This window comes from Vollenhovia emeryi, unplaced genomic scaffold (genome assembly GCF_000949405.1).
Source record: "Vollenhovia emeryi isolate VEMERY1.0 unplaced genomic scaffold, V.emery_V1.0 DF940164.1, whole genome shotgun sequence".
Taxonomy (NCBI): domain Eukaryota; kingdom Metazoa; phylum Arthropoda; class Insecta; order Hymenoptera; family Formicidae; genus Vollenhovia; species Vollenhovia emeryi.
Genome location: NW_011966202.1, coordinates 1 through 12,027, shown reverse-complemented (window position 1 = coordinate 12,027; position 12,027 = coordinate 1). Strand labels below are relative to the sequence as shown.

The following is a 12,027-nucleotide window of genomic DNA, read 5'->3' as shown; positions in this document are numbered from 1 at the left end:
AAAGGAGATACACAGTGATAACAACCAATGACAACCGAGGAGAACACATGACTGAACATAACCTCGTGTATTTTGTCAAGCAGAATTTTCTTATCTAAAATTAATTCAATATATCACGAATATATAACAAATTTCCCTTCGTACTTATGTTTCTCGGATTTGTAGCTTTTCCCGCTTCACTGATACGGCAACTGTCTACAATAGATTAATATTTTTCATAGATAAATTCAAGTTTGCCTGTGCATATTACGTAACACAAACAATGACCGAACAGGACGTCGAACTTATCGTCTGTGTGCCTGGTAATTATTCCTTTAGTTTTATCCACTCAACAGCGTCGCGAGCATTAGACTAGGTTTCCAATATTTCTTTCAGGTCAAAGATTATGTATAGCCGACAAAGACAACGTAGCCGGACCTGGCACGTACGAGCAGCAGGGCTACATCTACTCGAAGCTCGCTGGCGTCGTGAAATTGGTGACAAACGACAAGGTAAGTCTCCGAATCGTGAGACCGACCGTGTAGTTCACGCGAGTACGCGAGTTGACAGGCCCACAGATTTTAACAATACACAGTGAACATTTCGATTACACTATGTCTTCATCAGCACAAGTTAAAAATGCGAAAAGTGAATTAATCAAATGAGTGAATTGAAAGTAGTTGCACAATAAATTGTGCGATGAGAAAATAAAAAGTAAAAAGGTCACTGCTTGAAAAACACGAATTCAGATACAGAAGAAGCTAAGACGAAGTTCAGAAGCATAGTTAATAGTTTAGAGTAAAATAAGAGGACTGCGGTAACGTACGAAAGTGATATTTTTTTAAGTCGAGTGTTAAAAAGACCGAATGTCTTGTTTATCGTAACAATGCGAATGAATATCTCTAAACACACATCCTTTTCAGACTCGTACGATTGAGGTACATGGTATAACGGAACAAAGCATTGTCCCTGCACCAGGAGACATTGTAACCGCCATGATCACGGTAGTTAATCAGAGATTTTGCAAGTGCAGCATCAAGTGCGTTGGCGACACAGTGCTGACGAGACCCTATAAAGGAATACTGAGGAAGGAGGACGTCCGTGCGATTGACAAAGACAAGATAGAGATGTACAAGTGCTATCGACCCGGAGACATCATTCTCGCGAGAGTTGTATCCTTTTGTTCTGCGAAACGGTAGCATTTAAGCATCGAGGATACGCCTGTGTTCTTTCCTATACCTTTCGATAGATGCCAATGACGGAGATACACACTTATCAGTTGAGCACTGCGGAAAATGAACTAGGGGTAGTCATAGCTCACAGTGAGGAAGGTAAAGGCTCAGTGTGCACTTTGTACCTTGGTGGAAATGTTTTACTGAAAGTACAATGAAATTTGGCTGAAATATAGTTGAAAATCTCTGCCCGTTTCATTATCTCGTTTTGATATTTCGGCAACTTTTCATCAAAAAGTATAACAGTTTTTAGTTAAATTTAGTAAATTTTGCGTCTAATATTTTATAAATTCTTTACTACTTTTCAACAGTACTTTTTAATTCTTACATGTATCACATTGAATTTCATAAGGAAAATTATATTTTGAGATACATCAAGTGATTCTTCACTAACTTTTGTTTCACTTTTTATCGATTTTACTTCTAGCAAAATGTTTCCATCAATGTATTTCCTTTTCCTCTGTCTTGGGCCCGGTTTCACCAATGTCGCTTAACTTTAAGCTTAGCTTAATTCGTTCTATGTTCCTTTCCAACTGTTTCCAACTCTGAAAAGAGACAAACACAAATTCAATTAAGATTAAAGTTAAGCAGCGTTTGGTGAAATCGGACCTTACTCTAATAGGGTTTGGGAAGTAACTCGTTACTTGTAACTAAGTCACAGTTTCATTTACTTTTTTTTGTAACTCTAACTTAACTTCGTTACTTTCTCTCCGCCTGTAACTGTAACTTAACTCAGTTACATTAATAGTTACTTTATATATACATGTTTTTATTGTATATGTATATATATACATACTGCTACTGACTTATTATTATCTGACAGGTGTTGCCATGGTACCCATCAGCTGGATACAGATGCAATGTCCGAAATCTCTATGCAAAGAATTCCGTAAAGTTGCTAAGGTGGTGCCAGAACACATCGCGGCGGAGCAGGTCGAATAATGAGTCTACAAATAAATCGTCCTTCATCAACATAATATTTTTTAGATCCTTATTCAATTCTTTTCTAACTATGATAGTTCGTACGAGCGTAATCCTTGCCTATTGACATAATTAAAGATCGACAATTTGGAGCAACAGGCGAAAGAGATCCTGAACATTTATTTTCATTTTATTTCTTGTACATCTTTTATTTCGTATTTGATTCGAAAAAGAAAAAAATATATATATTTTTTTAAATACATGTGTATCCTCTTTTTCGCTGCTTCCTCTTTCTCCGTCGTTATTGGCTGCGTTCAACGAAAGAAGCTTAACAACAGTTGTAAAATTCGTAAATTTGATTTGAGTATGCTCTTAGATTCTACCATAATTAAGAGCATATGCCAATCAGATTCAAGATTTCCCTTGAGAAAATTTACTTTCAACAAAATTTTAAAAGTAATCTTTCAAATCGAAGAGTTTACTTAAAGAAGTTAAAAGTTCAGAAATTTTAGAGTAATTTTAGATAGCCAAGCCTGTCGAAGTTCCCGCTAGAGAACCGCGCGGCATAGCACTTTCTTTCGTAAGAAGAAAACCGCGCGCGGGATTATAAACAAGTATAAATGTCATCCAATCTCAAGAATTATATAATTTAATTTTTTGAATATCTTATTTAAAAAAAAAAGTTTTATCTGCTTCCCCCTTAAAAGTATCTTCTCTACAAAAGTAATGATATCAAATGACGCCAACTAAACTGAATATTTATACAAACTAGGTACTTTATTATTTTTTATATTAGACTGTTATATCCAAACAATATCAAGCATAAAATTTTATCGGAAGAAATAAAGGAAATAATATTAATGAGACAAATTTTTTATACTTATTCAACAATGCAAACAAATTTAATACAACTAAATATTTTATTAAAAGATCACCTTTTCTAATTTAATTGTGAGATACATATTGATCCTGATTCATGACATTATTATTTACTAAAAAAAATTTGGCGCTGCTAAACCCAATGTTAATTGCGCTCTTCCTCCTTCCTTACTAAAGTGTTAAACTCTTTCTTTCTTTTGTGTATATGCGCGCGCGAGTTATGGATTAGGAATGAGAAGTAATTGTAAAAGTTTAGATTGTATACTTCACTGGTTTAGCAGCGCCAAGTTTTTTTGCCGCGCAGCAAGCGTTGCCGTATTCACAATCAGTGGGCAGGAGCCATGTCTCGTGATTATATCACATACTTTTCACAATTCTTAAAGTTTTCATTTAAATTCTTAAAGTAAGTTTTAAGTTTACCTTAAATAAAAGTTTAAAGTGCCCAAATTTACTTTTCATATTTTTTATTTTTCTAAAATAAAATTTTAAGGTTTTCTGAGGTATATTTTCCCAAGGATTTTACAACAGTTGAAAAGCAACTTTTTCCGCTGAACGCGGCCATCGGCGCTCGGTAGTCGGTGGCGGTGAGTGGCAGCACCGCCAGTGGCGTCAGTGTTTCAATGTAAATATTTATCGTGCCCACGAATGCCCGTTTATTGCCGTTCCAAACATTTTACATTATTCGTTGTCATTTGACAAAATAGCAGTACATGTCAGCGAATATGACGGAGGCGTCATTTTTAAAGCCGTCGGACACCGAATCGTTGAATTACACTCATGGTGAGCGCCGTTGCGATTTCTAAGGTTAGATGCGCGATCTGTGTGTACACACAGTAGAAATGTACAGGACATTGGAGCTAAATAGAGTTAAATAGGCAGCCTAATAATTCGAATCTTATTATGTGAATTCATATACCGTTTTTCCATCTGTCTCGTGCGCCGGATTCTTTTCAGACACAACACAGTTTCGTCAGATGGAATATTGTCGTCAGCAAATTCACGTATTAATCAATGAACGATTTCTAATGATTTGTATCTAAATGCTAAATTTAGCATTCAATACCATACCCCTTTCTCCGTACTGTAAAGAAATCTTATTGCGAAAAATATTACCCCAGCCAGGACTCGAACCTGGGACCTCCCTCAATCTGTGACGGGTGTCTTAATTATGTACAGAACATTCCGCAGTTATTAATCCTAAAATTCAATTACTGCAAACTGACTAGTTGCGCACTGAATTGGTGTCGAATAAGCGATATACTTATGGGCTGATTTTGTTTAATTTGTCTAATGTTCAGCGTTCCCTCAGATCGTGTTAGTTGGATATATAATATTAAGTGACTCATCGTCTTTCTATTGTTCTTTAAATCTTATGTTTAAACTGTGATAAATGTATGGCTGAAGAGGGTCACATGCCGTGACCGAAACGTTCCATTTCTAATCTATGTAACTTCCTACTAAGGAAGTCTCTTATAACATTCTATCTTATACCTATAATTAATTTTTCCACCTAAGATCAGGTGACGACTCACATAGCCCTTAATGTCTTCTATTAATTTTTACCTAAATGTATTGTTCTGAAGACTAAATTTAATATAGTTTTTATTGGAGTCTTACTAATATTAATTTGTCTAATTGCATTGATGCTGACATTATTGCATATTGCCTTAATAATCGCCGCAATAATTAGTCACTAAGCCAGATTGGGCTCCACGCAAAATACTAAAGCCTGATGTACGACGTGTCGTATGGGTCTGAAACGTTTTAGAACATTGTAATACCAACAGGCGTTCGTACTGCTTCACTTTTATATAATTAACTTGCACGTCTTCATCATCTTTTCTCCATCTGTAGGCAACCTTCCGATACCTAACTAAGTATCAGACTGTCGAGATGCTTTGCTGTGAAATCACGACGGCGCACTATTCACAATACGAGGTTTCTTTGGTCAGCTTCGCTCTCTCTTACTCATAATTTGCATATATCTTAAATAACGTTCTTTGTTTCTTTTTGTATAACAATTAAAATTAATTCTATGTTAACGACTCGTCACCGTTCAACTAATGACTTTGCGTTTTTCTTAATCACACTGTTACCGAAGAGGATCACGTTCGTGACTGAAACGTTTAACTGTATTCACAACAATAAGAGGATTATATCGACGATAACTGGCACAGTATATTTTCAATTAAAAATTAAATGTGTTGATTAGAAGAGCGAAGGATAGAGTCGCGTACTCTAAGCAAACTGAGCTTGTCTACCGGATTAATTGTATTGATTGTGATGCGATATACATTGGCCAAACTAAAAGACATATGGTTACACGAATAAACGAACATCGCAACGATATCAAGAAACCGACTAACAATCACTCAGTCGTCAGTAAGCATTGTGATATTATCGGACACGAATTTGGGATAATCCGGTAATTTTACACAAGGAGTCACACTGTAAAAAATGAGAAATTGCTGAAATGTTCTACATTAAGAAGTCTCTTTAACATACGATCAACTTACAATAAGATACTGACAACCTTAGCTCTATTTATGACAAGACTGTACGCACCACTTAATTTATTTACTTGTTTATATAATTAGTTATTTATTCGTCCTCTCCGTGTTGCTTGCTTTGTGACCTGTCGGACGAACGCAGACTGTTTTACATTGTAACGTTTTCAGTGTCCTATCAAACGCTGACAATGCTTGGCACTTTGATAAGTAGTTCAATTTTTTAAATTTTTTAACTCTATTCCTCTTTATCTTTATATACTCGAAACATTTTGTTTTATATAAGCAAACCAAAATCCTTCAAAAATTTGTCGACAATGTACGATTATAATGTACGATGTGTAATGTCCAATTTATCAACTTGCACAAATTTAAACGTATTCACTGGCTACAAAATAAAATTGACGCTATTGACGCAAAGAGGACATTGTAGATTAGGCTTAAATGTTAAACTCAGCTTGACTGGTTTCCGTGCAGATATTCAACAGATGATGCATGGTTTTGGTGACAGTAGCGAGCCGCTGCTCGAATCCGCGAAAATCATAGAGGACGTCGTGCTGCAACAGATAAAAACGATTGTCAGAAGAGCCTGCGAAATCGCGGACAGACGAGCTGGCTCGAAGAAGAGCAATGTCATCAGCGGAGAAGACCTACTCTTTCTCTTGCGTAAAGACAAAGTCAAGCTTCAGCGCATTATAAAACACCTTGGTAAATGTGCGACAAGTTTTTTTTTCCTTTCAATTGTGCGTACTGTACCGTTGTTCCTCACAAAGTGCGGCTTCCTCTTTCAGAGATCAAAGAACTGGGCAGCTCTGTTCAAAAGCTCATCACGCACGACACACCGCAAAATACCGTGGACGTCGAGCAGATGGACAGCGCCAAGAAGAAAGTGCCATTTCAGAGTTTTCTCGAGCAGCTCGACAACACGGGCGAACTCCTGGAAAGCTCGTCCTCCGTTGACGATGTTAAGCGACGTAGATGCATTCGCGCGGACATCGCGGCGAGGTCCATGGATGAGGTGCATTACATGAAATTCAGCAAGGCGCGCCGTGTCTCCTTCGCGAACAAAAATCGCCACAAGTTCTGCGATTGGATCTGCCTGGACGGTACCGCCTCAATTAGCATTGAAATTTATACGCGCAGCGCATACATCTTGTCATATTCTCGTTATCATTTTTTGTTACAGGTGACGTTACTATGTCAAAGCAAGCGCAAACGATCTTGTCTTACCTTGCGTACGAAACGGTTGCTCAAATTGTCGATCTCGCTTTTTTAGTCCGGCAAGATCAAGGTAAAATGCACGGCGATGCTATAGATCGGCAACGACTTAACTACGTTAATCCATTTACATTTAAATCCCGCTATCATAGTAAGGTATATACCTGTTGTACTCGTTAAAGAATTGAACTGACACGAAGCGACGTAATATATATTGTTTGTTTTCTTCTTTGTAGAATTTTATAATAAAACCATTGACTCCTTCCGAGATAACTGAGGCCCTGAGGCGGTACTGGTCTCCACAGCTAGACATGATAGGTCCATTTAATAGATGGTCCATGAGACGACCACACCTGAAACTCCTCTCATGTTAGATGTGAAATGCTAAAGAAGGTAAGAAGATCGATGTGTAACATTAATTAGTTTAAAAGAAAAAAGCAAAATAGGATTAATAATCTATCCCATAATTTATTAGTCGAGATTGTTTGCAAACAGTCAGGAAATGATACATGACATATGCAACGCTAAAATTGACTCGTATTTATTGACATTTTCTTGATTTCTTGTACATATGTTTCATTCCCTTAAATTATAACTTTGCACACGAGACCATATTGTTCTTTTTTTTAATCGCTTTTTGTTATATTATAAAAACGAATAAGTCACGTAATAATAATTGTAGAGATATTTATAATCCTCCTTAAAATAATTACAATATTCTCTGTACATTTGGTAGTCCCTGATTGCTTTTCAAAAGATAAAATACGGTTATTATACTACTGCTTGTGATTGCTGCAAGAGTGACACATTGTACTTTTCATAAAATATTTGAATTTTTTTACACGAATTACCAACGCTTTGGCGATACAGTGTGATATTAAAACCTAACACGACGTACTTATTCTACGGTCACTCACAAGTTTAGCACACTGAATGAAATAATATCTACAAGATCTTCAGCTAATATCATCAGTAACTGTCTATCCGTCTTACGAATTTACACAGATGCTAATTTTGTTTCTATATCATGGTGAGAGTAGTGTCGACACCCGTGCTTTCCCTTCTGCGCCCCCGGTTATGCAAGTTCCAGATTGATTGGCAGTCGACCAGTCGCAACACAGGGTACCCTTGTGCCCACCTAGTTCTAAAATCTTCCCTTGCGCGCCTGGTGGCATCTAGAACAGAAAAGTTGCGTGAATAAATTTTTTAATACTATACACCCGATCGATATATCGAGCCTGATACCTGTATATCTTGCGCATAACCGTACCTTGTATATATTTCCTCCGGTTTGTGTGCAGAGTAACATATAATTGCCGCTCTGATCGAAGGTAAATAATTTTCCGTGAACGGGGTTCTTCTCGATCTTAATTTTGGTCTCCCACAGGATCTTTCCAAAGTGGTTCAAGCTCCTTTGGCATAGCTTACCGTCCTCGCTTTGCGCGCATATATTCGTAAAATCGTTAATTAATTCTATGTCGATTATTGGGCTAGAGTGGCAGTTGAGATTGTCTATTATCTCGTTTCGCCTCAGATCATGTATCAGTATATTGCCATTGGACAGTCCCGTGATAAGTAATTGGCCATTGTGATTGAAAGCGGAACATAATGCGGTGACGTTCTGCTCCAGCGGCAACGTTCTCTCAAGCTTCCTCGTTTTTATGTCGTATAGCAACAGTTTACCCTCGCTGCCATTCGACACAGAGCATACGAACGTCGATTCCGTCGGGTTGCAGATCAATGTGACGATCCGCGAATTCTCGTGCTGGATATCCCAAAGCGTTTTGCAATCTCGCGTGTCGTGTAACTGGATTAAACCGTTGTTGTCGCCGTGCAGGAAGTAGCGCTCGTTTTTCGATATCCAGTCCAGCGAGGTGATAGCCTTGTTAGAATTTGCCGTGGCGGAAGTGAACGTAGTAACAGTCCTAATACAAGTATAAATGCCAAGAATTACATATAATTAATGTTTTTTATTAAATTTTTATTAAAATGTTGACAGAAAGACCGTGTGAACGCGTTTCTTACTTTGGTGAAGGAATCGGTGTCCACACTTTGATGACACCGTCGGCGTCGCCCGTTGCGACGTACGAGCCGCTTGCGTTACTCTTGCATTGAATTATGGAGGTTTTGTGCTCCGTGTACTCCTCCTGTAAACGTTCCCGTGTTGTACAAAGGCGATTGTAATTAACGATTGAGGCTTGCTGAGATTAGTAATGTTCTTTAACCTGACTTAAAAGAATATAACTGGAATCTATTTTCTCCTTGGTTTTCCTTTCGACAGCAGTATCCATAGAAGAGTCTCTTTTCCTAGAACTATTTAATCTTGAATCACAGCTGATGCTCCTCTTGGCGACTGCCTCGGACTTGCTAATCGAATTCACCCGTCCCTTCGTGTTCGTCCGTTTAGTCGAGATCATTTCAGGTTCTGCATTTTTTTTCACATTTGTTGCAGGCTTCCTACTTAGGATCGGACTGGATCCACCGCCAATATTTCTTATGAGATTCCTCAGTGTCTTTGGATTTTCCAGTAACGGCGACTCTCTGTTAGTTATAAGTCATTGTTATATTAAATTGTACAACTACTTTTTTTACGGAATACAATGGACGTAGACGTACTGAGCAATAATGTAAAAATCATCCATGAGGGGAGGATGTTGAGGTGCCGGACCCGGATTCACATCCGATATGCTTTCTATCTTAACAGATTCGCTCAACCGTTGCCTCAGCATTTCATTTTCCTCTTGCAAACGTTTCAATTTATTCGTGTCTTCGTCAATCGTGAGTAATGTTGGCTGTGGCATACACTAAGATAACGGCATATTCAATTTCTTGTTCATATCATATCTCATACCATACAATCGCATGTCTTTTATCTTTGTTTTGTTACAAAATAGTGCATTACAAAGTAGCGCGTTAAAAAATACTCATTTTTTTAATATAAAGTATTTTCTATTAAATCGGATTAACCCTTTAAGACATGGAGGGACACACACTGTCCTACCTATTTTTTCTTTAATTTTAGTAATTTTAAGTAACTGCTAGGCTGATTGTATTATTACGGTATACTCTGAGAAGCATAAGGAAATAAAAATAAATAGCAAATAGTTTAAATGTTTAATTATTAAATTACTAGAAACAAATAAAAGTGAAAAAGGGCATTTTTCAGACAGATTTATCTATGAACAAACTATTAAAAATCGACACGTCATAACATATTTACTACTTTGTCATTTTTCGTAAATTTCAATTTTATAATAAATTATTGAAATATCTTTATTTTGATCTTTTTGGCAAATTCATCCTCTTCAAATCAGGAAAATATATCTTGAACATAATTCGAACGACTTAATAAGGTGTACATAAAAGTTTGAAACTCTTTACAATCGACTCTCATATAAATTGAACATTTTTTAAAATATTTTAGTCCGCCATATCGGATCGGTCATTTTAAATTTGAAAACGACAATAAAAGGATTATATCGACGATAACTGGCAAAGTATATTTTCAATTAATACACGACGTTTTGACCAGTAATACTGGTCCTTCTCAAGTATCACCTATTAGATGTGACAGCAAGAAATTACAAAAAGTTACATTGTGTGAGCGAAAATACAGAAGTTGAATTTATAAAATATAAGTACGCAACAATGTCGCTAAAACTTACAGGTGATATATCAAAGAATACGATTGTGTAGAAGTGCATAGTCAGGAAATGGAATCACTCCGCACAGTAAGAATACAGAGTTAACAAATTAAAAAATTGAACTACTTGTCAAAGTGTCAAACGTTGTCAGCGTTTGAAGGGACACTGAAAACGTTACAATGTAAAACAGTCTGCGTTCGTACGACAGGTCACAAAGCAAGAGACACGGAGAGAACAAATAAATAACTAATTATATAAACAAGTAAATAAATTAAGTACAATCTTGTCATAAATAAAGCTAAGGTTTTCGGTATCTTGTAGGTTGATCGTATGTTCAAGAGACTTCTTAATGTAGAACAATTTCTCGTTTTTTAAAATGTGGCTCCATGTGTAAAATTACCGGATTATCCCAATCAAATTCGTGTCCGATAATATCACGATGCTTACTGACGACTGAGCAATTGTTAGTCGGTTTCTTGAATTCTTTAAATTTGAAAAATCTGACTTCAGATTTATACAACTAGTGAGCTGAGAAGCCTTCGAGTACAAAAACAATGTAAGACTAAAAACAGGCCAATAAATAAAAATAAAAACGAGCAATTTGAAAGATGGAATAAAGAAACCACGCCAGCTTTGCAAGGGAAGTGCTTTTTCACTTACTTGAAAGATGGTTGCTAGGAAATTATGTAAGGATACCAACATGGTATCGTGCCACTGCCTGCTAAAATGGACAGAGTAAGCCGGATTGTCTTCGGGATTTTTGATAAAAGCGAGAGCTGCAATGTCATAAAGCATACGAATTATAATCTCGGAGATTTGCAGTGTTGTAAATTCATAGGGAACGAGGGACGTACCAAACCATTCCTTCCATTCTGAATGACCCTGCAGCTCCGGTGCCATTTTGGTGAAGAACTCCTGTATCCTGTCTTGCTTACCGTTCACAGCCGCGTTTACCAAGTACATTTTTAGCACGGCATTCTCCAGCTTTCTGATCGCGGGCGTAAAATGGCTCTCCAGTCGGCAAAACATTCTAGTGTCCAAGTGTCCCCATAATTCCCTCAGTGACGTCAAGTCGTAATTATATATGTATTGCATTAATTGATCGACTATTTTGTCTACCTGTTCAACCAAACATCGTCGAGTGCTATTAAACGGTCGACATGTAATTTCCTTACCAATATGAATGTATAGTTTAGGTATGTACAAATGTATCTGTTCATATGACACCTTGTGTATAAGAAATGTAAGTGAATATGTAGCAGCAGAATGAAGCAAGCGCTGATAGAAACAATGACGAATGTATCACACAATTATCCTGAGTCTCGACCTCTTGATCAGGCATACCCTGATTTGGTTAAACACTTTGTTGTTTATCTTGCTATAATCCTCACCCTAAATCCTTTTTCCTTTTCCGCCTTCAGATCATTATCGAAAGCCTTCAGAGTCTGACTAAAACCTCTGAAGAGTAGGTACTCCTTTACCAACTCGTCCACATACTGTACGTGAGACATTTTCCCTCCAATTTCTTTGAAATGTTATTCGTTCGCACCAGTTGACAGCTGCATATTGTCATCCCTCGGCCATCTTGATTCCCCACTAGGAGCACAACACGCAACGCACGCAACACTTCGCCCGGATGTAGGGTTG

The 12,027-nt window shown here is 37.2% G+C and overlaps 2 protein-coding genes across 2 annotated transcripts; one reads left to right on the top strand and one right to left on the bottom strand.

Annotated features, from left to right (window-relative positions):
* The first annotated feature begins 6 nt into the window (after positions 1-6).
* LOC105556261 (transcription initiation protein SPT3 homolog) lies at positions 7-9,267 on the top strand. Its single transcript, XM_012003346.1, has 9 exons — positions 7-302; positions 376-491; positions 903-1,151; positions 1,229-1,310; positions 5,996-6,226; positions 6,310-6,624; positions 6,705-6,892; positions 6,973-7,129; positions 9,189-9,267. Exons 1-8 carry the CDS (start codon positions 263-265, stop codon positions 7,108-7,110), a joined length of 1,359 nt encoding a protein of 452 aa, XP_011858736.1. The 5' UTR covers positions 7-262; the 3' UTR covers positions 7,111-7,129; positions 9,189-9,267.
* Positions 7,185-12,002, bottom strand: LOC105556262 (WD repeat-containing protein 91). Its single transcript, XM_012003347.1, has 8 exons — positions 11,772-12,002; positions 11,235-11,499; positions 11,041-11,156; positions 9,353-9,540; positions 8,962-9,277; positions 8,762-8,883; positions 8,007-8,661; positions 7,185-7,911 (listed from the first exon to the last, which is right to left on the bottom strand). Exons 1-8 carry the CDS (start codon positions 11,889-11,891, stop codon positions 7,762-7,764), a joined length of 1,932 nt encoding a protein of 643 aa, XP_011858737.1. The 5' UTR covers positions 11,892-12,002; the 3' UTR covers positions 7,185-7,761.
* Positions 12,003-12,027: the final 25 nt, after the last annotated feature.

Coding starts and splice junctions, on each gene's coding strand:
- LOC105556261 (XM_012003346.1), top strand. CDS start 263: ATGACCGAACAGGACGTCGAACTTATCGTCTGTGTGCCTG. Junction 1,152..1,228: donor ACATCATTCTCGCGAGAGTT/GTATCCTTTTGT, acceptor ACCTTTCGATAG/ATGCCAATGACGGAGATACA. Junction 6,625..6,704: donor CGATTGGATCTGCCTGGACG/GTACCGCCTCAA, acceptor TTTTTGTTACAG/GTGACGTTACTATGTCAAAG.
- LOC105556262 (XM_012003347.1), bottom strand. CDS start 11,891: ATGTCTCACGTACAGTATGTGGACGAGTTGGTAAAGGAGTACCTACTC. Junction 11,500..11,771: donor AAAAGGAAAAAGGATTTAGG/GTGAGGATTATA, acceptor TTGGTTGAACAG/GTAGACAAAATAGTCGATCA. Junction 7,912..8,006: donor CCGGAGGAAATATATACAAG/GTACGGTTATGC, acceptor TTTCTGTTCTAG/ATGCCACCAGGCGCGCAAGG.